This window comes from Fusarium musae, chromosome 4 (assembly GCF_019915245.1).
Source record: "Fusarium musae strain F31 chromosome 4, whole genome shotgun sequence".
Classification (NCBI taxonomy): domain Eukaryota; kingdom Fungi; phylum Ascomycota; class Sordariomycetes; order Hypocreales; family Nectriaceae; genus Fusarium; species Fusarium musae.
The window spans coordinates 3727959-3754500 of record NC_058390.1 but is presented as its reverse complement, the minus strand read 5'-3'; the positions used below and the strand labels follow the sequence as shown (position 1 = coordinate 3754500).

The window sequence follows — 26542 nt, the reverse complement described above, 5'->3', positions numbered from 1 at the left end:
ATATGCTTCTACTATCCAGCCCATCTCATTGATACATCGTCACAAAGGCAATCTCTCCCTATTAGCTCAGTCTTTACGCCGGTTTGAGACGAGTCTGGTATTGATAAGCGCTTGCAACAACAGCTGCTGCTGCACTGGCAAAGTACTCCTCTCCCTGCCTCCTAACTGCTTTGCTGCTTCCATTATTCCCAAAACGTCTCTTGATACACGCTCCTAAACAATGGGAGTCTTTCTTCGTGTTGTTCGCGTGTCCGTCCAATATGCTTGCGTTTCGTAGATTGTGCCGTATGACATCTTGAACGAGCTTTTGTATCTCATAAGTCCGTTCATTATCGCCAAGGTGGTGCTCTATTAGGAAAGAGAAGTTCTTGAGTCGGCATATCGCTTCTCTCTTCTTACTCTCAGATATGACTTCCGTCGGTTTTGTTTCTCGATACGCGGCGGCTGCGTCCAGTACCTGCTCAGTGATGGTCTGGTTATCCACGTAGGCTAGGATGTGCAGAATCTTGTATGCCAACTCGTTCTCTTGGTGAAGGCGACGAATCGAAGGCTTCCAAGTCTCAAGAATGCTGTTTGAACCGTTGTGTAACCTGTATCTGTCGAACTCGGGTTCTTTGAGCATGCACCGACGCGTTGTGTCTTCTTTGAAGTTGTTGAGATACTGGCTGACGGACGTCTCTGTTCTTCGCATGTATGCCCCAGCTTGGGAAATAGCGAGCGGCAGGAACTGCATCTCTTCAAGTAACAAAACAGCATCATCTAGCTCGTCGTCGCTTATTGTCTGGGGCATTGTCAACTCGAGTAATGCCTTGCTTTCATCTGAAGTCATCCTCGGGACAGCGATACCTCTCCGTGCGCCGACGAGACTCCCAACAATTGCTTCATCGCGGCTGATCCATAAGATAGTGCCATTTGGGCCTTTGGGGATGTAATGCATGATCCTTCTGGTGTTTCTTACTGTTGAACCGACGCCAAAGAGGGATAAGTCGTCGGCATTGTCGATTATAAGTAGCCATCTAGGCAATGACTCAATCTTATGCCGAACGTTTTGTAGAAGTTCATGCTCAGAGCCTTGAGTGCTCGTCCCCAGCACGCTCGCGACTGAGCCATAGTCTCGTGCAAAAGTCGCCTCGTTGTCCGCATGAACCCAAAAGACGGAGCATTGCCTTTTTCCGTATCTGCTGTAAGCAAAATCTAGAGCGATTTGTGTCTTTCTGGTCATTCAATGTAAGTGACATACTTGCGATAGTGCTCAGTGGTCTTAGTAGGCTTACCCAGATCCTCCAAGACCCCAAAGAGCGGCGCTTCGAAAATCGTCGGAATTCTTTGGCAGAAATTCCTCAAGTTTGGATGATATCTCAGGTCGGGGAACATAATCTTCGTTTTTTTCATAAGGAAACAGAATGAACGGTCTCGATTCAAGATGTTGATTGAAGTTGAAGGTTTGGTGAGCGTTGCCTGTTGCACTGATCCCTGTCACAACGCTGCTGCCATAGACAGGATCATTGAATCTCGGGCCAGCCATTGTAGCTAATATGATATACTGTCTGAACTGAAAAAGATGTTTTCTCTACATGGCATCGCAATATGAATCAATTAACGTGTTGAATGTCCTGTTCTCCCCAGGCAAATCAGATCAGGTTGTGGCCAATCGACGCGATCGACTTGCCGCCCGAGGCCCTGGTCAGGGTCCGTAAATTGAGCCTGATGAAACACCATGATGCTTCGTTTTCTTGGCCATTTTCCGGGCGCTTGCCGCTTCTTTTACCACTCAAAATAGAATCAAATCTTGTTCTTCCTGCAAATCTATGGTTGTGGGAACCAATGTTCGGTCCACCGAAAAGCCGCGATGGCTTCAACATTGGCATAGTCTGTGCCCGGCCATCCCATTATAACACCGCGAGCCATATCGTTGATGAGTTCTGGGATGCAAGCAGTTCTGGCAGATCAAGGAGGGACCCCAATATTTACTCGATCGGCCGTATTGGAGACCACTCTGTGGTCATCGCCCTTCTCTCACTAGACGGAAAAGTCAATTCTGCAGCTGCGGTCGCCAGTCTTCGTGCCAGTTACCCAAGGCTCGAGCTCGTGTTGGTTACTGGTATATGTGGCGGTGTTCCTGGTCCGCATGCTGGCGAAGAGCTGCTTCTAGGTGACGTAGTAATCAGCAAGGCTCTTGTCCAACATGATTTTGGGAGGCAATATCCGGACAAGTTTGAGGTTAAGAACAAGCTTGATGATTGCTTGGGAAGGCCAGCAAAGAACATACGCAATTTTGTCGCTCAGCTTCAAACAAACAGAATCCGTACCGAAGTGGAAGACAGGGCATTGGTTCACTTGAAGGAGCTTCAAAAACGCGCCAAAGAAACACTCCGAGGTGCAGATTACCGGTACCCCGGAGCAGACAGCGACCGTCTATTCCCTCCAACATATGTCCACAGACACCATTTAGGCTGCGAAGAGTGTGTAGAGGGCACTGCCGAAGTTTGCGATAGGAGTCGCGAGCTTCCATGCAGTGAAATGGGATGCGATGATAGAGAATTGGTTCAGAGACATCGGCTTGATGCTCGTTGCAATTTAGAAAGAGCTGGGGGTATCGATGAAGCTCAAGCCCCATACATATTCGTCGGGCATCTGGGCTCTGGAGATATCGTCTTCAATTCAGGCGAAGAGCGCGACAGACTTGCACAAGCACATGATCTCATCGCGTTCGAGACTGGAGGCGCTGGCCTTTGGGATGAATTTCCCTGTATCGTTGTCAAAGGCGTCTGCAACTACGCGGACAGCCACAAGAACAAGGAATGGCAGAACTTTGCTGCAGCGACGGCTGCCGCAGTGTCAAAAGCACTCATTGAAGAGTATCCCAAGACAGATGGGCAGGGTGATGAAGGTCGGGTGGTTAGCGATGCACCAGTGTTTCATGCTGATGTGTCAAAGTGCAATATTGTTACCGGTTTTACATCAAGTGGTGGGACACAGATCATCAACTTTGGATGAAGGAAGAAAGAGGTCGATGGGACGAATGGTTGATGCAACCAATGATGAATGTCACTGTAAGGCAAGAAAGGATTCAAGATGTAAGAGTGAGTAACACGATACTCAAAATGCTTCATAGATTTCATGACTATATATAAGTGCCATTTATGACACAGCTAAACCATTTCATATTTCCTGTCCAATTCATTTAAGCTTCCTGCTTTCGCTGGTGCTCAAGCTCAATGCCAGTGGCGTGGCTCTCCTCAGCATATCGCTGCTTCTCATCACGAGCCTGGTCAAGCTCCTCGGCGTTCTTGTTACCGTGAAGACCGATCTTGTACCAGGGAAGCTCAAAGAGCTCATCCATGCTCTCGAGGCTTCGTCCACTGGTCTCAGGAACGGAGAACCAGACCCAGACACCACCGACGAAAGTAACAGCGGCAAAGCACCAGAAGGTTCCCTTGGGGGAGATACCGCCCTCAGAAACAGACAGAAGCATGTTAGGCACAGCGCGGGAGTTTCCGTACTGGTTGGCGAAGTGGAGAGTCATAGCCCATGATGTAGCGAGGGCACGAATGCGCAGAGGGAACAGCTCGGCAGTCAGGAGGTACTGCATAGAGTTCCAGCCGAGAGCCCAACCGAAACCAGAGACGTAGATCATGGCGATGGCGCCGCGAGAAGCACCCTTGTCGCTCTCGGGGAGAACAAAGTCCTCGACGACACCGAGCTGGGGGATATTGGTGAGGAAAGCAGCGACGTAGATCATGGCAATGGTCTGAAGAGTGATACCGATGAGAAGAGCGCGCTTTCGGCCGATGACATCGACGAGGAAGAGAGCGCAGATAACAGCGGCAATGAGCTTGACGATACCAAAGACAGCGGTGACGAGAAGACCCTCCTGCTTTCCGACAATGCCCATGATCTTAAACAGATCGGGAGCATAGAGGGTGATGGAACCAGCGCCGGACCACTGAGAGAGGAACTGAACCATAGAGGACATGTAGAGACGGTACAAGTTGCTGGGGACAAGGATAAGCTCCTTAACCTTGCCGAGGAAGCCAACACCCTTGGTGGCCTCGAGCTCGTGGTCAAGAGCAGCCTGGATCTCAGTGATCTGGTGAACAATGTATTCTCCGTCAGCGGGCTGCTGTCGGAGACGGCCCAGCACACGGGCGGCTTCGTCGGGGCGGCCTTCCTTGACGAGATACCGGGGAGACTCGGATTGGAAGAAGCTGAGGATGAAGATGATGCCGGACATCATGATGTGAAGACTGGTGGGGACGAGCCATTGGTTGTGAGAGTCGTCGGGGAGGTTGAGATGGCAGCCGTAGTTTGTGAAGTAAGCGAGAACGATACCGATGTAAACAGCACCCTGAACTATTAGATGATGTATATGTGAGAAGTGAGGGGAGTAGACTTACAGTGAACATGCAGGAGCAGAGACCTCGAACAGCAGCCGGGGCAATCTCAGCAATGTAGACGGGTCCAACGACAGGAGTCTGACCGACACCAAGACCACAGATGAAGCGACCAGCATAGATAGCACCAAGGTTTCCGTTGACACCACCAATCATGAAGATGACAATACCAACAGCCCAAAGGGTGCAAAGCACACGAGTAGCCCAGATACGACCAATACGATCACAGATCATGAAAGCACTACACAAGTCAGCCCCGACTTCCCCATCGTTAGCAGAGAGTGTAACTTACATCAGAGCACCACCGACAGAACCGATTTGAACCATAGCAGAGACATTGGCCTTGATATTAGCCTGCTGAACAGAAGAGTAAGAATCATAGTGAATAGTCTCCTGGAAGTCCTTGCTGTTGAACGAGCCAGAAATGAGACCCTCGTCAATACCTCGCGCCGCACCGAGCAGAGCAAACGACACAACGGCGAACCAAAGACGCCAGTTGAAAGCGCCCGCTGGCTCACCCAGGTCCTTCAGCTTGAAGATGTTGACGGGTTTCTTGACGCCTCCTGCCATGATGAAAAGCCCTTGGTGAGAAGATATAAGGGTAATAAAGAAAAAGATGGACAGAAAATGCCTGGTGTAAGAAAAGGGAGAGATACAAGAGGAATCTGGGGATCCTTTTATACAAAATTGTAATACCCGTTTCCCCACGAGATGATCTGGTTCATCCCCCGCTCTTCTCTCCGGACTTCGTTACACCGAACCCAACACTAATTCCCCATTCCTCAAACAAAGTACATGATGATCTGCTCCGTTCACTAACCGTCCTCGAAAATGTCATCCAATAGCGGAGTCTCCATCGTTTGGGGCACTAGAACGTTACAGCGGCCGTGGGGAAACCTCTCACAGGGAAAAAAAGAAGAAGAAATGTGGGTTGTTAGCAATGACGCTAGCGACCATCTTCTGTTGGCCGAGTTTCCCCCCCTCACGTTCAGAAAAGGGAAAGTCTGACATCAATTTATCACGGCAATGGCTTTTTCAACTTGGAGGTGATGTATTGTAGGGCGTAGGATGCCCAGCCGCTACCGGCAAGTTTACCACGTTTCCGCCAAGGGCCAAGGCTTTGCCAATGCAAATCGTCCCGGCTGGGCAAAGGACTTCAATTGGAGGCGGGAATAATAACAAATTCTTATGCCCCAATACCAAGAGACTTCTTTTCAACTACAGTGACAGTTCGTTGGAATAACTGCCGTTGCATTGGAAGCTCTTAGCGACATTGCTTAAAGAATGGGCCAGGTCCAGAATCTCTCCGCAATCATGCCACGCCCACAGACAAAAAGCAGAGACGATCCCTCCGCATTCCCCCGCAGGTCTTTTGCACCCCAGACATCTCACAGTGAGATCTTCAGAATAAGCACACAAACAAAGTGTAAACTTTAGCTTAAAGCAAATAAAGCTAGAGGCCGGGGCCCCTCCTCCCCTGGTTCTCAAGGATCATCTCAGTTCGTTTGGGTTGTCTTTAGTAAAAGATTCGGACCGGTTCTTTTTCTACGACCGATGGACTCCACTGGCAAGGAGCGTATTCCTCTATTCAGACTCGCCCATGTGGGTTGGGCGGTTGTTGGTCGAGTAATTTATCGAGTAAGGATGACATTCGCTGCATTCTAGATGGCCAGAGTGATACCCACTACCTCCAGGCTGCCAGATAACCTCCCTGTCTAGGGGAGGAAAGAAAACTCAGGGCCTTGACCCTCAATGATGAAAATACCCAGGTAAATCTAGCCTAAGTTTAGGGGAGTCTTTGCTAGGTTTATTTTGACACCTTACATTAAGGCTCGGTGTTTTCTTGCCCCCTGAGGGCCTGTATACCCCAGGAGCCCCGTCTAATACGGTGAGCAAAACCCCATAACTTTGTCCTCGCTTGCGGTGTCAACTCGTCTCGTCTCGTCTTTCGCTTCGCCTTCCCCAATATGGCTTTGCGGAGGCGATTTGAACCTCAACTGCCCCATGAGGATTTGGAGCTGCTGATGATAAAGAATTTGCGTGATGCGGAGATGACATGATGCCAAGGTGAATAAATTGGGGAATGAATTCTTTTCTGTCCTCCATGGGTTGTGTTCTCACGTCCAGTATCGACCCCAGATCTTGTACTCATCCTGTGAACCACGGAACTGGAACTGCACCTCCGTAATGTCCTGGAAACCCTCCTTCATCTGTGGCGGTTTAAACCTGCTCGCGAAACCTGTAAACGCCATCTTGGGTAAGATCTGTCTTGACTCGGGGTTCAACGTCGTGTTTAGCGCCCGCACAGCATTGTTGTGTTCGCAGACTTGGAGAGGAGTTTTGAACCACACACAACGGATAGAGATGCCGAATTTCTTGGCAAGCTCTACCCAAACAGTCCTGGTCTCTGGATCGGCATTGGTATTATCTGCAAAAGGAACCCACGTTAGCGCGTGAGGGGGTGGTGGTGGTGTGGGTGGGTAATGGGGTAGTCCTGGGGTAAGTAGGATTTGGAGAAAAACGCACCGATGGCAATTGATTTACCCGCTTGGAGATGCTCCCTCGCCGCCTGCACACACTTGTCGCGCGTCTTGAGCTGGTCCTGGTTGATGCGCTCGTACCCCAGAGGCTTGAGGGATTTCCAGTAAAACGTCGACTTGCCAGCCCCGGGTGGCCCACAGAACAAGATGATGTCCTTGTCGTTAGTCCTGTCAAAGGTGACCACGGAGTTCCCCGATTCAGCATCGTCGACGAAGGGATGCTCGGACAAGTCGAATTCACGAGCGAAACTCCGAGGCTTCTGCCCGAGAAAGAACTCCTCCGGCGTCTGATACCGTATTCCGACGTTGTGCGCAAAGTTTCTGTCTGAACAGCTAAAGTCTTTGGCTGCGGCCGCTACGCCGTCTGGGCCTTTCCCCAACGTCGCGGTGCGACCCCCTGCATCGCCGACGAATACGCTGTTCCCCAGATCGATCTCGGATTCCGAGATGTCGTAGTCGTCGCAGAGCTCCTTCCACATGCCTGTTCTCGGTTTTCGATATATATCATGCTCGGTCGCCGCGTAGACGCATGTCGGAAGGTTCAAACTATTGAGGACGGCGCTGCATTTCTGTTTAAATTCGGAAACTCGTTTCTGCGCAGTGGCTTTTGGTGCTTTGGACTTGGGGTCGAAGTGTAGCGTTAACCCTGCCTGGTTCGACAAGATGACGACTCGATATCCATCTTGATACAGCTCACGAAGTTTCGCGGGGACCGAGTTGTCCCACCATTTCCAGTCTGTCCCGCTGCTTGCATGCTTCTTGCCTGAGGCGGTGGATATGAGTGTCGAGTCTAGATCAAAGGCCGCAATCTTCCTCCTCTTTATTGTTCTATCTTCCTTGGCTCCATCGAATCGACCGACCAGGAGCGTCGCAGGGGTATCGTCATTGGGACTTCGCTCAGACCAAACAGTAGGGTCCTTGGGTTTCTGCGATGCTGGTGTAAAGAAGTTCGCTACAGCAGTCTCTAGGTAGGTCGTGTTAGCTAGCCGTCCAATGATAAAATGCTGCCGCATAGAAATAACGCTGCTTCTGGGATTGCGCACTCACTGGTTGTGCCGCTCTGAAGTTTGCGCTTGAGGGGAGGCGGAGAAACAGGAGCATCAAAGGCTTTGCGCTTGGGTATGTCGCTTGAAGGCATTTTTGCGCTGGCCAAAGCGGTTGCATCTGGTCGTGTCGTGATATGTCGTTGTTGTTGTTGAGGGACGTTGAAATGCCGAGGCGTTAGTCGGGATCAGTAGCCAACCACGCAAGCCATGCCAAGCCAGCTGAATGCAAGCACTTAACCTACAGTCTTGCAGTTGACGCGGAATATAAGAAGAAGGACTCGCAATTTTGGGCAATTAAAGCCAAAAACATATAGAATAAATTTATTTCACTATATTATTCATAATTTCGAAGCTTCAGCTCTTCTTATCCGTTTGGTGATGTATCATGTCTTCTGTGGTTGTAACTGTTCGACCCTAAATTCAGACGCGCAATTAGCTTCGATTTGGTGTTGACGCGTAAAAAGTCGCGAGGTCACGTGCTTACGAGCAAAGTTGAGCTTGAGCTTCAAGCTCTGGTGGGGTAATTTGAGTGTGATCACCAACACTTCAAGTTGATTCCGTCTGAATACATCACATGTCATCATCTCAATCGCATACTAGTCTTTGTATAATATCTCGAACAGACCATAAAGCGACTGTTTGAACCTGACGAACCAACTGGCGCCAATTAACAAGTAGTCAAAGACATATCCCCCTCATCCGTTTCATGGGCCACCTCCTCTCTCAAGCATCAACCTCTAATCCCAATCATCGTCGCAATACCAACATAAAGTAAGGAGATAACACAAAAAGCATACCCAATACAACTGGCGACGAAATTGTTTCTTCGCTCCCGCCAAAATGCACGAGATCTTCCTCACAGCCCTCATCGAGGACAAAGACTTCACCTCAGCATGCGCAGTCCTCGGCGGTCTCACTAACATGGACCCATGGGAATCAATCCAGCGCGTCCTCTACTTCCAAGGTCCCCAGCGCCCCATGGGTATCTCCAACCAGAGCTCTATCGAAAAGCCCATACGGAATAATACCGGGTTCCTTTGGAAAGAGCTTCACCAGAACTTGACCCGACAATCGTTCATATTGCAAACGCGATATGATGTGCTCAAAGATCGCGACATGGGAGCCAATGCTTCGCCGATGGATCTCGATGCGACGCAGGGTATCTTGAGATGGACGGATTTTCCTGATCCGCCGCGTGGACAGCCTTTGCTTACACAGCGGAAGAAGGTTGAGCTTTGGGATCAGAAGAAGTTGCCTTCCATCATGCGCGACAACAACCACATGTAAGACAACTCACCCACTGAACTCAATTGTTACTGACACAGCCCAGTTTCAAGACAGAAACAGTCGAGGAAGTCTACCGCTTCTACAGAGATGACATCGAGTTCTGTCTAACACGCCACTACTTCCTCCAACCTCTAGAGCACTACACCCCCATGGAAACAAAACAGCAAGCAACCATCCCAATGGGCACTCTACCGCCCTGGGAATCCCTCATACCCGTCGATCAGCAGAAGCGATGGTTCCTTCAGGTCAAGGCGCATGTCGTCCAGGATAACAAACCGGACGAGATTCGCAAGGCCCAGGATCAACTGCTCGCTGTGCGTAGAGAGCTCGACGGGGTTTTCGAGTTCCGAGGTATTGATCGCAAGGTTCACGATACCAGGGTTATGCAGCCGATGCAGGGGGTTCAGCAGTTGCCGCAGAAGGTTACGGTTGGGAAGTAGAATGTCCACAAGAAGAAGCCGCGCGGGTGGTATTGAGGACTGCCCACTTCCCGCTTGTTGACGGAGACATGGGGCATGTAGCTTGCAATGAGGTTACACTCAATTAATAGATGATACCCGGTATGGTAGACGGTATGGTCGCCTAACTATCATTACTCTTTGATCACACTAAACCGCTCCGCCGGCTATGTTTTCGTGTTCTGAACCCCTCAACTCATTATGTCATGACTGCCTCCCATGCTTTCACTCAGCTCCATTTTATGAACTACACGCTTCATTTGTTCTCCCACGCCTGATCCGCATCTACAAATCGTTAGCACAATCCCTCGCCAATCCCATTCATACTCACCCTCATGAACAACCGGACTAGGAATATCCTTCCTCGCCTCCTTCTTAATTCTCCAATCCGTCCCGAACTTCCTATCCCTCTCCCCAACATGCTTCTCAAAGTCAAACTGCCCATCCGCCGTAAAACTCGTCATGAGCTTCGGCTCCCCCAACGGCAGCGTATCACCGCGATCCGTCTGCCACAAATGATACACCTTGCCATACAGCTGTACAACCTGGTCCATCTCGTAGTTCTCAGCGACCTGCCATGCGCTCTCGGGCACCGCGCGGTTCGGCATTATGAGCATTCCGGATTTCACTTCGTAGACGTGCGAGTGCCAGAGCTTGCGCTCTTCTTTGTCGAGGGTTTCGTAGAGTTTGGGGGTTATCATGTATTCTATACCGATGAGGCGCGCGTTGGGCTCGTCGGAGTCGTAGAGGAGACATTGGCGGACGTCCTCGTCTGATGGGGTTAGTGACTGAGTTGAAGGGATGGCAAGGGACGTACTTAGATGGGCGCAGTAGTGGTTTGTTTCAACGAAGCGAGAGGGATCATCGGCGTATGCGTGAAAGGCGTTGAGATGAGCGCAGATATGCTTCACCGGTCGAAACTCCTACCATCAGATGAGTTGCAGCTCTTGAACCTCTCAGAGGTTACTTACCTGCGTCACAGCAGCACCAGCAGTGAGGACCTGGTTCTTCGCCGAAAGAGGCTTTCCCATGCCCTCATTAGTAACAGGGATTTTCTTTTCTTCAGCCATCCCGAATGCCGTCAAGTTAAGCTTTTGCGATCGTCAGATCTGAATGTGACGGTTAACGGCTGGTGCCTCTAAATATAGCTGGTCAAGATTACGTCATAGACATGCAAGTTTGTCTGATACAAAAGATGTTTCATTGGAAGCTCTTGCGGTACGTAAACATGAGATTCTTGGTGGTTCATTGTGATTTTGAAGCGTCAGTATGACGAGGTGATGACCTTCCGTGGAGGCTCGGCGCCGAATAATCCACTTTCTCGGTCGGCCAATGCGGGGCAACCGGAGGTTACCCTGAAGCCGCGCCGAAGATCGCTTTCGTCAGTAGAGGCATGCAGGGACACAGGCTTGGTACGTCAGTGTAGTTACATTTCAGATTAGTAGAAATTTCTTTTTTCTATTAGAATGACATTCACATTGTACGAAGACGACCTTTAGCATTATCTCGACATGTCACTCGAATCACCGAAAAGAGAACCAGGTCATTAATCTTAGACATCAAATCATTAATCTAGTCTAAAACAACTGACTATGGCAGGCATCTACTCTACTATGACAAGAAATCTGCCCGTAGCAAGAAATTCTTAACAGCCACAATCCTCTACCAGTAGTCATCCAACAGTGTGTCGTATCTGGTCCAATCTATGCCTTGATACTCTTGTCCAATACAAATCCCAAACTCTAAACTGCAAAACTCAAGATCTAGTTGCTCACAAGTCTAGTTTTTGCGGGCAAATCGGCGCTTGCGCTCCTCGAGCTCCTGTTCCTCCTTCTCAAGACGAGTCATCTCATCAGTCCAGGGCTTAGCCTGCATGTAATAAAACTCGTTAAGCGCATCCTCACGATCACGCTCATCCTCGATGGCCAGAATCTTCTTGTACGTATCCTGGACGGCCTCGGCCATAGTAGCTTCAGCACAAGCATCTGGGGCAACGAAACCCTCAACGCCAGTTTCCTCGTAGGGAATCATGCCAAGATCGGCAGGGTTATGAGTGAGCTCAGTGGCTTCATAGGTAGCAACTCCAGTATCGGTAGGGATGAGTGCGAGCTCAGTCGCTCCAGGGTTGGCCAATCCAGCAGCAGTGGGACTAGGCGTGAATTCAATCGCATTGGGATTGAAAGTAATGGTAGAACGGCGGCGAGGAGCCGAGGCGGGAACCTCCTCAGTACCGCTGAGCATCTCGCCCAGGGAGCCGCTGCGCTGGGGCTGGGGTTCACCGGCAGCAATAGCCTGTGGGCCTTGGGGGATGGCAGACTGAGCAAAGTCGGAGTCGTTGGTGTCAGTCTGGGGAGGGGCCATCTGATGGATAGGGGCAGGACTAAGAGCCTCGCCATGAGGGTCAAAAACATGCTCAGCATAATAGTAGATCATAGGCTGAGATGGGGGAGGACCAATAGGCTCAGGGAAACCAGGCACAATTGGCTTGGGGTGGTAAGGTTCAACGGGCTGAATAAAGCCAGGGGTTGGGAAATTGATAGCATGGTGTGGTGTCATACGAAGACGAGTCGCCGGATCAATTGGGTTCAGGTACTCAGGGCCGACAGACTGAGGGAACGGGGAGTCGATGCCCTGGTACAGGGTGCTGTACTCCTCGAAGGGCGAAGATGTCGGTCCAACTGGAGCCACGGGGAGGCGGTCGTCCCGCAGGTAGAGTTTAGGTCGCTTAGGACCGATGGGAGAAAGGATATTCAGTGAACGCTCGCCATCTGGAAAGTGCTCACCGGGAAACTCATCAGCGTCCTCGGGCTCGAGGATACCGCTTGGGCAGTGATACACACTAGTCTCAGAGCCACCGCCCCCCTTCGGTTCCTCCTTGGGTTGAGTAAGATCAACAACAGGGTCACTAGGACACATGAATCCACCAGGAAGGCGGACATGTCCAGGAGGGACATCCTCAGGAGGGACAACAACGGAGGGCCGGAGACCCAAGGGGAGGTTGCCGTAGTTGGGGCCCATGTTAATACTTTCTGACTGAGAAGATGGCAGAGAAGGGGCAGTGACTGTCTGGTGCTCAAGAGGGTTAGTCTTGGGAAGACTAGTCTTGGAGAAAGTGTCGTTGGTGGGAACAAGGTCGTCCCCCTTGATAATAGACACACGGTCAGACATGGTGAAAGAAGACAAGAGTCTCGAGGAGTTGTGGGCTGTTTCGTATGAGTATGATAGGGTTGTCGATGACGGTTGGTGTAGTATGATAGGGTTGTTGATCAGGTTAGGGTAATGTTTGTTAATAGTTGTCAGACAGAGGAAGGATGAAAAGAAGATGAGATGAGAAAACAGTTGCTCGGAAGCTGGTGAGAGGAAAGAAGAGAAAGATTCGGATCAGCGATCGAAAGTTGGATTATAAAGGATGGATTTGTTTCTCACTGGCAGTCCTCGAGATGCTCGAGTACCACCGTCAGAGCGACTCGGCGGCTGAAAAGGGGGAAATGCATTACATTGGAGCTGCTGCCAGTGCTATCCTTTCTGTTCAGGCGGAAGCCTAAATTTGTATTACATATATCTGGCAGTGGCAGATATATCGCTCTACATCCATCGGGCCCCTCAACCAGGAAGAACATACTGTTTGTTGATAGTCATCGAACACGATCGCCTTGGGGCTTGCAGTGCCAGGCCATCAAGGTTAGCCAGATGAATGGAACAAATCGTAGGTGAACATTAGTATGAAGCTTATTGGCATGATAAATGCTGATATAATGTTGCTCATTTGAAATAGATAAAAGTTGATGACCTGGAAGTCAACATCGTCAAGTTGATCCAGGTCCTGGGACGATTGACCACGTCTCCCCCGTAAACACTAACGACCCATCTTTTCTCAATTTCTCCGGATCAAGATAAATCTTCACCTCAATATTAGTCTTATCAACATTTGATACTCTCGCAATTAAATAAATCGTAGGCGACGTTGCCGGCGAAAGAGTCGTATTAGAAGTGTCCTGCATCTGCACAGCCCATCAGTTAACTCCTTAAAAAAAAAGCACTGAACGAAAACTGTGGACACTTACCCTTTGATACTGCCGCTTACTCATATAAAACGGTGTTCGGCTATGTCCCGTCGTAGACTTGACCTCAATCAAGAACAATGGCTTTTTGTTCTGCCAGGCTGTTTTGTCGAGATACCCTTTGTCCGCCAGGTGATTCGTCAATACCCGCTTTCTGTCATAGTATACAATATCGGCGGTCTCTTGGGCGGTCCACGGGAGCATGTCTGAGTAGTCGGGATGGATGGTGATGAACTTTCTCATTTGGCTTTGCCAGTTGTCGCGGCTGAAGCGAGGTAGTGGGGGATCCATATTGCGAAGAAGTTCAAAGACCTGCGATCTTGTAAGAATTGTTCTGATAAAAAATAGGCAATGAAACTTACGAATAGTTCACCGAGAGCTCCAATTCGCATGTCTCGTTCAGGAAGACCATGCGATCGGAACTGTCGCGATAGCTCAACATCTTCTTCATCCACTTCTGGCAACGCACCAAAGAGTCCCGACATATCATAAGCACCTTTACTGGGTAGTGCCGAAGTGTTTGCCGCAGAAATGACATTGTTGACCAGCCTCAGGTATTCTTCTTCATTTTCGATGGTAGGATGTTGTGATGCTTCGCCAAAACTCTGAAACAGAAACGCTGAACTGGGCTGTGCCGTAGGGGAAGAGCCAAAGATAAATGCTGGCTGACTTGCTGACCTTGGAGTCGATTGTAAAGACTCATGTCTGCCTGTGTTCCGATGAACATTTGATGATGTTCGCCTATTTTGGCGGAAGTATTCAGCCGTGGACGAAGTTGGGGTGAACAGTCGTCTCCCAGTGACTGAAGAGTTTGAAGTCGCTGGACTTCGCTGCCGAACAGGGAGGTCAGATAGTCTCGGGGGAGATCTCAGATTGTCGAATGTTTGAAGCATAGAGTCTTCGTCGCTTGAAATATCGTCTTCATGAATCTCTGGCTGTGCCAGAAATCGAGCAATGGGGTCTTCATCCGCTTCGTGAGAAACAGTCTCATCGTGTACCTCCAGCGCTTCATGATAAACAGTCGCATCATATACTTCCCCGTCTTTGACATCGGAATGCTCTCCTCCAACCTCCTCCTCGGTCGCTTGGCGACACCAGCCTTGAGGAATGTCCACCTCGACAACACCCTCCGCCTCCAGAATCTGCGTCATGTTGATGAGAGGTGCATTCAAGACTGCACTCACGATCTGGACGGCTTTGGAGCCAGCATGCTTGACTTGGAGAGTAGCAGGGTCTGTCATCATCCATTCCAGGAAACGTCTTGGAAGAGTCGAAAAGTAGCAGAATCCTTGTGTTTTGGGATCACGTGGTACGTAAATCTTGAGGCCGCTGTCGTCTTCTCGTATGTGAAGTTCACTCCTATCTTGTACATGCACCAGACCATGGCCATCCTGTGACAAATGGAGTTCAGAGGAGATGCCATCCGTTTCGTAGACCTCTGCACACATGAGGGTCCAGTAAAGATCTGAGCTGTCTTCTGAGGTCCGAGGACTGTTGAAATGCACCGCGATTCTGTCGAAGCACTTAGTAGCTATCCCTGGCGCCTTCAGTATATAACTCACCGGAACAGTCCAGCTGCCTTCCGTCTGATCGCCCTGTCCGGGTACTGCAGCTCGTCCATTCGTCCACCCGCCACAGTAGAGATCTCCCGCACAGAAGTAGACAAATATCGAGACTCGAGGTCGAGCCATGAAAGAAATGGCCGTAAACGACGAACTTCATCCAAAGTAAAGTCAAGCATCTTGGCTTGAGGAGCGAAGATATCACCCAGAGCCTTTCGGTCGGCAATAGCGAATTGTGTCCTGCCAGACTGCAATTTCACTGACTTGTTTGGGTACCTCACAGGAAAGACTGTTCCTCGAAAGATAGGTTCTTTATCTGGTGGATCAGCTGTCGTGCCAAGTAGAGAATTGAGCGCCCAGATGGTTTCCTTGACAGCAGCGATTGATGGCGGTGGCACTCTACTACCCATCTCCTTGAGTTCGTCGTAGGCCATGTCTAGCGTGAGCTCTTGTACACAAAGGAAACTGACGAAGAAATCTTCCAGATCGGGGTATAGGTCATTGAGTGCTACTCTGCCTCGGATTTGTGTAGCACTCGACCACAGGCATTCGTCAACTGTGTACCAGCGGCTTACGTTGCCGACATTGAAGTAGATCAATGGCTCTTGAGCGAAAGTTTTCCTGAAATCTGTCAGCTGAAAGTTCACAAAGGGACAGAGGTCCCTACTTAAGCTTTGTAGCATCAACCTCCATCATGCAAAACCTCTCGGAGTCCAATGAAGTGTACAGGTCATTAACCCTGTCAAAGTCCTCACTCTTCAAGTCCTTCAATCTCCGTATCTCATTCAGATAATCTTGCCACGAACAGTCTTTGACTCCGAGTGCTGTTTTGAAGAATTGTCGCAAGACATCGAGATCCTCCTCTGATCGATGAAAAACGGTTCGGTAGAGATGGGCGAGAGGGTATGCCGTCTGCATGTCTTCTCGGGCGTTCCACAAACATTTTTCGGATGATGTCCATGTCGCTGGGCTCGAATCGTGTGCGGGTACGTATATGAGGTTTCCGTCATTGATTGCTTGCCTGTGCATATTAGTCAGTCGTAGATTCATAGATCGCAGATGAAACGAACCTTGCTTCCGCCTGTGCGTCGAGGAAGCTATCAGCTTCCCGACAGCGGGCATGAATGACTTCGTAGAGATCTAACACTCTGGTATTCCGACGTACTCCAGCAGCAGCATTACCGTAGCGGATAGTTCTCAGAATAGCCAGGTAGAACTGAAGGTCATCAGTACACCCAACCCCAAGATCATCTACTAAGAAACCCCATTTCGCACGATACGTGCTCGAAGTGATCGATTCACCCAAATCCAGGAACACAAAACCTTCATCCTCGGCGTAGCGCGAATGCTTCCCTTCAAGCTCGGGCAGAGGTAGGTAAGTAGTTGACAGTGGCTCGGGCAGAGAAAACTCATCTCCTCCTTTGCACACGACCGCGACTTGACGTAACTCTTTTCTGATATCAGCAGATGCCATGACCTTTGTTCTCTCAACATCCCAGACTCGCTGGAGCGCCCCCAAGATACATTCTGGTCGGTGCTGCTCGATATAGCGAAAGGCGGAAGATAGGTCTAATTTCCGGTCTGGGCCTTTCTGGGTAAGCCGAAGTTGTCGTAGAAGTTTGAGGCGTAACTGGAGCCATTCATCCCATCCCCACGAGTAACCTGCTGGTGTAGTTGGCTTTTCCTGGACGTAGTCGTGATGGAGGAAAGGCGCTGCAAAGCCCGGTGCATCTCCTTGAGGTTTGAATAATTCACTGGGGCCATACTCGTCGTCTGTTGTGAGATAAACATTGTTTTTAGTTGGTAGCCGTGCTCTCATGTTCTGGTCATAAATATGATAGCCACGTAACTTCGCTTGATCCTCGTTCTCCTCGAGTAGTACCTCGGAAAGGTACAAGAACTTCAGGTGGGCGATGGATGCTGCGAGTGCGATCTCATCAGCAACCTTCTTGATTGGCTTCTCTAGGATTAATGCTCGCACATCCTTCACAAGAGCTTCAATGACGCCAAACTTGTCAAACAAAGCACGCCGATCAGGGTTGCTGGCTGCTTCCGAGTCGACCAGGCTCAAATCGAGGTCATCGGGGATTGCGAGGCTGCCCGATGCATGCGAATAGTAAAGTGGCCCTCTGCTTGAAGAAACCCAGGTCCCATTCTCGAGGGGAATGAATCGAAGTTGCTTGAGGCGGTCCTGGGCGGGACCTACTGTCGCGGTGTTCTTCAACAAGATGAGCGCTCGTGCTGCAAGTGAGTGCCATTCGTTATCCGTAGCGGGACTCTTCATCCTTGAATCTTCGGTGTTCTTTTCGAGGTCCTTCTCAACACGAGTGATGGCATCCGAAGGCGACATACTTTGCAGCCCATACGGCTCCAACAGCTTCAGATCATCACGAGAATACTCCTTCGCAAGATAAATCTCCTCGTCAAGATCAGTGAAAAGGGGATCACCGTTCTTATCTCGCAACCACGGCTGAAGACGGCAAAGCTTGTGAATGTAATCCAACCTCCCAGTGCCAAGCGTCCGAAGCACTCTAACTTCTTGTATGCGCACTTCTATCCTGTCGAGGAGACCTGACCAGAAGCTGTCCCAAGGATAAGAGTCTCTTTGGGGTAGCCAACGCATCCATTGGTATTGGAGTATCGGGTGCTGACAGAACTCCTCGATGGCTTTGATGAAACAGTCTGAGATGCCACTCAAGAGACCGAGGTTTCGGAGGGACCCAGTAACTATGCCTTGCCGACTGGCTTCGGTGACGAAATCAGTATGTATGAGGAACTGCGTGGACGCATTTGTTAGTTCTGGCAAAGCTTCTGCGATGGTCACGATGAAACTATCACTTACCTTGAACCCCATCGGCCGCATTGGGAGAAACGCGAAGACATCTTGGTTCTCGACGATTGGAGTGCCTGACTCCGATAACGGGAATGCCAGCACAACCTCCGTAGACGAGTCGGCGCGATCCTGCTCATCGGAGTATGTTCTGTTCTCGCTCTTTGGAATATCCTTCGCAACATGCTTCGTAACATGATACTGCCTCTCCTCCACACCCTCAAAAGTCTCCTTCTTCACTGTAACTGGGTTACTCCCCTGAAGAGAGTATGTCGTACTCGATGTCCGAGTGTCATCCTCATCAAAGAATGAGACCTGCACCTTTCGTAATTTGCGAAGGAAAAGTAAAATCGTATGCTGCAAGTCTTGGAACTGAAGTCGGATCGTCTCGCGCTGCCTCCCGTCCTCTTCAGGATCATCTCTCGTATGCAGAAACAACGTAATGCGAGTCGAAGAGCCTCTCAGTGACTCATCTGCATCTTCCCATACAGGTGTAACCATGCCGAGGCCGGAGTCCCCCTTGCGATGCGTAAACGAGAACGAAAAGTCGTTTGACTGGATGTGAACCTTCCAAGCTGCCATGAACACAGACTTGAAGCCAATGCCCTTCTCACCAATGTACCCTGCTGCCCCGACTTTGGAGCTCTTGCCGATTGCGCAAATAGCCTTGAGGTTCTCATGTGTGAAGCCATTCTCGTTGCACTCAATCGACACCTTATCTGGCCGAACTTCAAAAGACACATATGGATTTTGCCCTGTAGAGAGAGCATTGCTGTAGTTATTGTCGTCTGCATTCTGGAGCAACTCAAAGACAAATCGGGCATTACTGGTGTAAAGGTTTCGTGCTAGCCTGCAACATTGTCAATAAAAGCCCTTGTTTGAGATAAAGTACATACGTCAAGACAGCCGAGCCTATCATCTCATCCTTCCGAAGAAGAGCTTCTTCCACCTCGCGCCTAAGCTCAGGGTTGATCTCTCCAATCCGCGCAAGCTGCTCTTCGCCAAGATACCCGCGCTCTTTCGCAATCTCCTTCACCAGATCCTGAGCCGTGCGCTGACCCGGCCCGGACTGGGGAGTGTCGGTGGACATCTTTATGCGCGGCCCAGCGGAGCCTCGAAGTTGTCGCTACGGAGATTGACGCGAAGAGAAGCAAGGACAAGCGGGGAAGAAGACTGCCAGAGCTGTACGTTTATCAGAGGCCTAAATGTGTGATTTCTCCATACCGCTCTCCTCGTACGAGGCCGGAAAGGCGCGTCAGAAGGCGATGCAGGGGCTTTCAGCTTGAGACGCAGATGAGGGAATGATTGGCCCAAAACATCGCCAAGGTGTCAGACTCCCCCGTCAATCCTAGCCCAAGTGGGATTTTCGTTGGTGTTTTGCTTTTGTCATGAAACGCATTGTGTAGCGGAAATTCTGACGTAGACATACATAACCGACTTGTAGAGCTCAATTTTGAGAAGATGGAGTGCTTCATTGGTGATATCTCTGCTAAATTGAAGATGACATTGGAGACTGGCTGTGATATGATGAAACATTTTGGGGGAGACCTCTGCCCGCCCGCTGAAGATTCACATTAGTGCTCGTAAACCCTGGTATTTCCGGTGAGGGGCATCACTGGAAGCTAACGCAGACTTCACTGGGATATATCAAGTACAACCAGCACTTCTTTAGGTCATGTCTTTCGCATTTTGCATTACTGGGTCATATGATAAGTCACATTGTAGATGAAGAATAATTTGCCCACATCACTGTCTGCCCTCAATACGTAGGATACTTTGAGTACGGTATTCTGTCTTGTCTGCTGAGCCAAAATACGGCTGACTACTTTTCATTCAATTACACTCCAATCATCTCTCTGGAAAGACCAAGACTACCATAATACTCTTCATCCTCCCCACAACAACTCGTCGTCGCCCGCGCTGACGCTTAAGCCTTACCCATGAGAAAGGCTTTCTTCAGGTTGGCAAAAATCTCCGCGGTCTCCATAAGTTTTTCAGCATTGCTGGGATTGTAGGAGAAGTTGACGGCACGGCGAGAGGGAGCGATAACAGGAGTCTGTACCTGCTCTTGTGCCTGGTTATGCTCCTCTCCACTCTCAGGCTCCTTGAAGTCAACAGCTGGGTTGGTTGGCTTGGAGGTGGTGGGAGAATTGCCGGGGGCCCAGCGGCTGGTGGAAATGCCAACCTCGTCGGGGTCCAGAATGTTCTTGGCTCCTGTAGCTTGATGTCAGTGACCGTTAAGACTAAAGAAGGACTTTACTTACCAGAGTCGGAAGCGTGATTGTTGGCGTTGCCATCCTGCTCACCAGCGGGAGCGGTGTTGGTATTCCACTCATCAGCAGTGTTAACGGTGCCCGCGTTAGCAGTCCACTCATCGGCGAGAGTAGAAGCGGGTTCAGCCACTAAGGAGTCGGTGAAGATGGGCTCGGTGAAGACAGTCCCGACAGAAGATGAAGAGGCATCCTTCATAGCAGCATTATCGGAGCTAGAGAATTCGCCAACGTCCTTTCCGACAGTAGCTTCGAAGGCTGGCTTGAGCTCAAGAGCAGACTCAGGAGTGGAGTCGGTAGGCCCAGCAGACTCAGCGCTCAGACCGGTACCAAAGTGACCGACTTCGGTGTCGAGATGGATGCTCTCTGTGATGTTGATGACAGGAGCAACAGGCTCAGCGGAGTTGCCGACGTGGTAAGGGCATGCAGTCTTGTTGAGCCAAAGCTCAGAAAGGAGCTTGGATCGCTCCTCCCAGCCATTCTGGCCGTCAGTAGAGCGAAGAAGAACGGACTCGAGGATCTCCTGAGCGGGGATGTCGCGAACTCGGTGCTCGCGAGGAGTACACTCAGCACAACGCGCCTTGACAACCTCGCCGAGATTGATTCCCTTGGTGGGAATCTCGCGTTCAATAGTACCACAAGAGCCAAAGAAGCAAATGCATTTTCCCTTAGCGGCGTCACAGATGATGCGGTCCTTCGCCACGAGATGGAGCTTGGCGCAGTAGAAGGCGAGAACGGGGGATACCTCAGGCGCACACTGGGCGATGGTGATGGCCTCGCGGCACATGTTGACGACGAGACGAAACTAAGCGAGGGAAAGCGGAAGACGCGCGAGGATGACCTGCAGAGACAGGATATGAGAAGGGGAAGATGAAGGAGAGGTGGAAGAGATACTTACCGTCGGTGCGAAAAAGGGAAAAGCTCAAGATCTCTTGAACCTTGAGTGCGGTGGAGAGGAGGAGGAAGGAGGGAGGGAGGAGAGAGGGGGAAGAGAGAAGAAGAGGAAAGGGAGAAGAGCTCTGTGGTGCCTCAGTTGTGGGCCCTAAAGATCAGGCAGAAGTGAGGATAAAATCACAAAAAAGAACGAGGAGGAAGGATGGAGAAGGCGCTAATTGGAGTGCAGGCATTGACGAGGCAGCAGCTGCAATTCATAGAAGTTACAGTGGGCGATAGGGGATTATCCGGTGACTCGAGGCCTGAGACCACTGAAGTAGAGATGCAGATGGGACGAAGAAAGGAAGGGAGGGAGTTATGAAGGAGCTTTGAGTGCTCATATGCCATGCATGTGCATCTCAGGTGAAGGCGGGATGTAAATCACAAAGACGAGGGGGTGGTGCAGCTCCTAAGGAACGCCTTATTTGCTCTTCATATTTTGGTACAAGGAGATGCAGGTGGAGCTCCAATGCTCGAGTCGAGTGCTGCCACAATTCCATTCGATAACAAAATGAATTTCAGGTCTCGAAGGTGATATTTGGTTGATATTGTATCTATGCATTGAAATTGATGGCAATCTGATATGTGCATCTGGTCCTATGTACTCTCCAACTCCACGCCTAACTACCCTAATGAGACCAGAAACATGTAATACATGTATGCTACGAACTTCAATGACTAGGATTCGTGCAGGCTCACATTTGTTGTGCTCAATGTCGAGTGTTGTCGAGTACATGGTTAGTGCCTTTGAAATTCTAGAAGGAAAATCGATGTTTTCCACTTTTGATTGCCCTACATACATTACCAATGCGACAGTCCGCAAACAGGGATCGCAGCCCCGCTTCCACGGTCGTGGAAAGGCACCCAATGAAAGAAACTTATTTGTGTGTTAGCAAAACACCACACGGTGACACTCGACGACCTTTCACCCTTTGCTTTTACTACGACAACAAAAGTACGTCTGACTATTCAAAGAAATAAGGATTGTCAGGAGAGACACAGAAATATCCAAGATTCACGGATGGTGCCCAGTGTCACTTACGGCACGATGGCCTCCCTGTAACCGCGGCAAACTTCCCTTTGTCATTGGTTCTCGCCATCCATCTCCGAGCCGTAGGCATAAAAAGCAAGTCAGCTCACCTCAGGCAGAACCTTAATGCAGAGCTAACAGCCTAGATAGCCGAGACGCCTGTTTCCGGCGATCGTTGCTTTTTTCTATTGACCAAGAACCGTCCCTTAGCCACGAGACACCTGCGCTGCAACAATTCCATATGTACGAATTACTCAGAAATTCAGAGCTTGGCGAAGTGCCAGGAACAATTTCATTTCCAACCCGCCCCTCAAAGGATACTCGATCAATGTCCTTAACTTTGCCGAAGCCAAGCAAACAACATGCAGGCTGAAAGACTTGCCTTTCATATGATCAAAGGCTCAGACCTTGGCTCAACGACAAGCCTGGCCAAGTCAACAGGCAACAGAATAAAAGATTGGGTCTTCTCCGTACAGTCCCCAGGGGTATCAAATGTGCATTTCCGCGATTTTTTAGGTATTTCTTGCCACAACGGAATTAATAACACTAATAAGATATCATATATTCAGTATATCTATGGAGATAATACTGGACTGTTCTACAAGCAGATCAGTCAAGATTGGCTATAAAAATCCTTAGTCAGAAGTACCGATTTTACATTTGATCCCCCTGGGGGCTGTACCAAGAAGCTCTTGTGGAACATGTCTTGCACTTTGGGGTAAATTGGGCCAGGTCCACAAGTCCCAGCTACCGGCCAGCCAGTCTAGCCAGTCCCAGTATTCCGTGATCGATCGAGTTTATTTGGACCATAACAGGTAATCCGAGTGGTACAGATGTCACCAAGTATCCGAAGCTAAGCAGTCAGGTTGCCAATGCTTGGTAACTCCGACGTATGTGGTCAATCTCAACCCCGCCCATCAAGCTCACCTGGAATTAAGCGGAGGTCAAGAATAAGCTCGTCCTTAGCAAACCACCAACTCTGGCTCAGATCCACGTGCTGAATATCCGGGGCAACCGAAAAACACCCAAAACCTCACACTCTTCATCAAAAACTTGCTCTTGCGACAGTCAAAGAATTGACGTCAAGTGCAATGTTTGGTCGGCAGACTGTGACGCACGCCCAGACTAGCGCCAAGTCATCTTTGTCGTGAGAGGGTCGCCCATTTAAGCTTAATCGAGATGGCTTACCAGGGTCTTTGCGCCGATGATCGTTCTTGGGGGAAGACATAACGGGCTTGGCGGACGATCTAACGTCGGCGGCTTGGAGCAGGTTTGTGTGAGGCTCTTTTGACTTCGTTTTTTGAGTTTGTGGAGGATGACCGCTAATTGACTTTGAGTAGAACTGTACTCAATCGACAATTCTCCGACTTCTGACCACGGTCAGGATTCGGACGAGGGCATCCCTGCTCGTGAAAGGATGACAAGATTGATGAATCGAAGCAGTCTTCATCGGGGACATAGCCACGCGAGAATTCATCTGCGGTCAGATTGTAACTTCAAGTCCCGTTACATCCAACGCGTCATCATCACACAGTCTCCCCTTGAAGGATTCGAGAGGCAGCAGCAAAGAGACATCTCACTTCGTCTCACCTCTTGGACAACGTCATAAAATGTGCTGCCGAGACAGGGATACACCGAGCTTTGAGCCGCACACAGCCAAATAATCCGACGATCATCTTGGCAGCCTCCACTCCTCCATCCTCAAACCTCTTTGAACGTTTGCTCATCATATGGAGTAAGTCTTCTCGAATCCTTTCCAAAAAGATATATAATAATTGGGCCGTCCCCAGCTTCTGCGACTCTCTTGCTCCCAAAGTATTTCCTCGACAGAATCCGGGGCCCCAACTTCTCCCCAGACTCAGTTGCCAGTGACATTATCACCGTCTTAAGTGGTCTGCTTCTCATCTGCTGTCTTGTTTCTTCGAGATAAGCACGATGCCTCTGCCAAGAGCCGACAGCGAGGCTCCGCCTGCCTACGACACGGATCACATTGGCCCCCATAACGACAGCTACCGCAACTCCAGCAGCAATGGTACTTTCGTCAACGACAATGAGGGCGCCGGCTTCGGTCAGCGAAGAGTCTCCAAAGCAACTCTCCTACGCAACCCTCTAGCTGGCATGACTCGAGAAGAGATCCTCGCTGATGTTGACGCTTTCGTCGAGTCCAAGGGCCTCTCCGAGCACCGCGAGGATTTCCGAAAGGGAGCTCTTGTCGCTCAAGTCAACAACACCCCCGGTGGCTTTGAGAAAATCGACATGCTGTCTGAAGATGACAAGGCGATCCTGAGAAAGGAAGAGACATCGCGATGGCATCAGCCCTTTGCTTTGTACTTTCTCTGCACTCTTTGCGCCGGATCGGCTATTGTTCAGGGTATGGATCAGACCACCGTCAACGGTGCGCAGGTATGCCGAATCAATCTTGGGATCTCTACAAGTTTCTAACGATTATAGGAATTCTACTTTAAGGAATTCGATATCACGAACGTATGGATGAAAGGGTTGACCAATGGTGCTCCTTATCTTTGCTCTGCCGTTGTCGGTTGCTGGACTAGTCCGATTCTCAACAAGTACACCGGCCGCCGCGGAACCATCTTCATCTCTTGCGCTATCTCTACGATCACTGGATTCTGGATGTCTATCACTACCTCGTAAGCTTTCGACTACTGTCTCACGGCTTGAGATCTTACTGACACCTGCTAGCCTCTGGAATTTCTTGTTTGCTCGTTTCATGCTTGGTTTCGCTGTTGGCGCAAAGTCTAGCACAACACCCGTTTACTCTGCCGAATCTACACCGAAGAACATTCGTGGAGCCCTAACTATGATGTGGCAGGTGAGAATACCCTCAATAGTGGTGGAAGACCATAAGCTGATTAAGTTTCCAGATGTGGACTGCTTTCGGTATCGCCCTTGGCTTTATCGTCTGCGTTGCTTTTCAAAACGTCACTATAATTGGTGGAGAGAACTCTCCATGGCGATGGATGATGGCTTCGACCTCTATTCCCCCGCTCATTGTCATGCTCCAAGTGTACTTTTGTCCTGAATCTCCCCGCTGGTACATGGAACGCGGCCGATTTGACAAGGCTTTCCGATCCGTCAAGAAGCTTCGCTTCTCACCTGTCCAAGCTACTCGCGATATGTATTATGCTTACAAACTACTGGAAATCGAGCGTGGGGAACGAGAAGGTCGGAATCTGCTCAAGGAGTTTTTCACTGTACGCCGCAACAGACGTGCTGCTCAAAGTGCCTGGTTCTGCATGGTAAGATATCAAGCCCCAGCATGCGTCACAATTACTAACAAATTACACAAGTTCATGCAGCAGTTCTGCGGCGTAAATGTGATTGCATACTACTCTACTTCAATTTTCACCGACGCCAACTACAGCCTTTCTGAGGCCCTCCTCGTCTCTATGGGTGGCGGCATCATAAACTTCCTCTTCGCCATCCCTGCAATCTACACCATTGATACATTTGGACGCAGAAACCTTCTTCTGGTAACCTTCCCTCTCATGGCAGCGTGCCTCTTCTTCACTGGTGGAGTGTTCCAACTTCCCGACCAACCACGTGACCCCAAGATCGGCACTATCACTCTGGGCCTCTATCTCTTCATGGCAGTCTATTCTCCCGGCCTTGGACCCGTGCCTTTCACCTACAGCGCTGAAGCGTTCCCTCTCCATATCAGAGACATTGGTATGGCTTCCAGTACAGCCATCACCTGGGGCTTCAACTTCATCATCAGCCTTACCTGGCCAGCTCTACGAGAGGCCTTCTCTAACACTGGTGCTTTCGGCTGGTATGGTGCCTGGAACATCTTCGGTTGGGTCTTCTGCTACTTCCTCCTCCCTGAGACCAAGAACTTGACCCTCGAAGAACTCGATAACGTTTTCGGTGTCTCTAACAGAGAGCATGCCTCATACTACTGGAGGAAGCTGCCCTGGTACCTCAAGAAGTACATCTTGCGCAAAGATGTTGCTCCTTTCCCTCCCCTGTATGAGTTTGCTGCCAATGACGGGAATTATCCTCACGAGAAGCCTGATACCAGCCACATTGAGGGCGACAACGCTGTTGGAGGTACTCAGGATAAGGAACTCTTCCCTGGACCGCGATGATTAACTATATCATGAGGCTTCTGGA

At 50.0% G+C, this 26542-nt stretch overlaps 10 protein-coding genes across 10 annotated transcripts; 3 read left to right on the top strand and 7 right to left on the bottom strand.

The window, feature by feature from the left end:
• Positions 1 to 73: 73 nt before the first annotated feature.
• On the bottom strand, positions 74 to 1525 carry J7337_006102 (uncharacterized protein; the record flags this gene model as incomplete). Its single annotated transcript, XM_044823768.1, has 2 exons — positions 74 to 1178; positions 1275 to 1525. 2 exons carry the CDS (start codon positions 1523 to 1525, stop codon positions 74 to 76), a joined length of 1356 nt encoding a protein of 451 aa, XP_044682259.1.
• A 49-nt stretch (positions 1526 to 1574) lies between these two features.
• J7337_006101 (uncharacterized protein) lies at positions 1575 to 2997 on the top strand (the record flags this gene model as incomplete). The annotated part of the gene is made up of 2 exons (XM_044823767.1): positions 1575 to 1689; positions 1781 to 2997. The coding sequence occupies 2 exons, from the start codon at positions 1575 to 1577 to the stop codon at positions 2995 to 2997; spliced, it is 1332 nt and encodes a 443-aa protein (XP_044682258.1).
• A 187-nt stretch (positions 2998 to 3184) lies between these two features.
• J7337_006100 (uncharacterized protein) lies at positions 3185 to 4964 on the bottom strand (the record flags this gene model as incomplete). Its single annotated transcript, XM_044823766.1, has 3 exons — positions 3185 to 4348; positions 4398 to 4635; positions 4687 to 4964. 3 exons carry the CDS (start codon positions 4962 to 4964, stop codon positions 3185 to 3187), a joined length of 1680 nt encoding a protein of 559 aa, XP_044682257.1.
• Positions 4965 to 6511: 1547 nt separating this feature from the next.
• On the bottom strand, positions 6512 to 8072 carry J7337_006099 (uncharacterized protein; the record flags this gene model as incomplete). Its single annotated transcript, XM_044823765.1, has 3 exons — positions 6512 to 6888; positions 6921 to 7898; positions 7982 to 8072. The coding sequence occupies 3 exons, from the start codon at positions 8070 to 8072 to the stop codon at positions 6512 to 6514; spliced, it is 1446 nt and encodes a 481-aa protein (XP_044682256.1).
• A 748-nt stretch (positions 8073 to 8820) lies between these two features.
• On the top strand, positions 8821 to 9707 carry J7337_006098 (uncharacterized protein; the record flags this gene model as incomplete). The annotated part of the gene is made up of 2 exons (XM_044823764.1): positions 8821 to 9263; positions 9311 to 9707. The coding sequence occupies 2 exons, from the start codon at positions 8821 to 8823 to the stop codon at positions 9705 to 9707; spliced, it is 840 nt and encodes a 279-aa protein (XP_044682255.1).
• A 274-nt stretch (positions 9708 to 9981) lies between these two features.
• J7337_006097 (uncharacterized protein) lies at positions 9982 to 10795 on the bottom strand (the record flags this gene model as incomplete). The annotated part of the gene is made up of 4 exons (XM_044823763.1): positions 9982 to 10010; positions 10057 to 10497; positions 10543 to 10648; positions 10697 to 10795. The coding sequence occupies 4 exons, from the start codon at positions 10793 to 10795 to the stop codon at positions 9982 to 9984; spliced, it is 675 nt and encodes a 224-aa protein (XP_044682254.1).
• Positions 10796 to 11504: 709 nt separating this feature from the next.
• J7337_006096 (uncharacterized protein) lies at positions 11505 to 12893 on the bottom strand (the record flags this gene model as incomplete). The annotated part of the gene is made up of 1 exon (XM_044823762.1): positions 11505 to 12893. The coding sequence occupies one exon, from the start codon at positions 12891 to 12893 to the stop codon at positions 11505 to 11507; it is 1389 nt and encodes a 462-aa protein (XP_044682253.1).
• An 849-nt stretch (positions 12894 to 13742) lies between these two features.
• Positions 13743 to 19268, bottom strand: J7337_006095 (uncharacterized protein; the record flags this gene model as incomplete). The annotated part of the gene is given in 8 exon segments (XM_044823761.1): positions 13743 to 13775; positions 13790 to 14098; positions 14149 to 15298; positions 15349 to 15969; positions 16016 to 16369; positions 16419 to 18124; positions 18191 to 19028; positions 19075 to 19268. 8 exon segments carry the CDS (start codon positions 19266 to 19268, stop codon positions 13743 to 13745), a joined length of 5205 nt encoding a protein of 1734 aa, XP_044682252.1.
• An 837-nt stretch (positions 19269 to 20105) lies between these two features.
• J7337_006094 (uncharacterized protein) lies at positions 20106 to 21235 on the bottom strand (the record flags this gene model as incomplete). Its single annotated transcript, XM_044823760.1, has 2 exons — positions 20106 to 20392; positions 20443 to 21235. The coding sequence occupies 2 exons, from the start codon at positions 21233 to 21235 to the stop codon at positions 20106 to 20108; spliced, it is 1080 nt and encodes a 359-aa protein (XP_044682251.1).
• Positions 21236 to 24346: 3111 nt separating this feature from the next.
• J7337_006093 (uncharacterized protein) lies at positions 24347 to 26517 on the top strand (the record flags this gene model as incomplete). The annotated part of the gene is made up of 5 exons (XM_044823759.1): positions 24347 to 24814; positions 24863 to 25059; positions 25112 to 25241; positions 25294 to 25668; positions 25720 to 26517. 5 exons carry the CDS (start codon positions 24347 to 24349, stop codon positions 26515 to 26517), a joined length of 1968 nt encoding a protein of 655 aa, XP_044682250.1.
• Between the last annotated feature and the right edge of the window lie 25 nt (positions 26518 to 26542).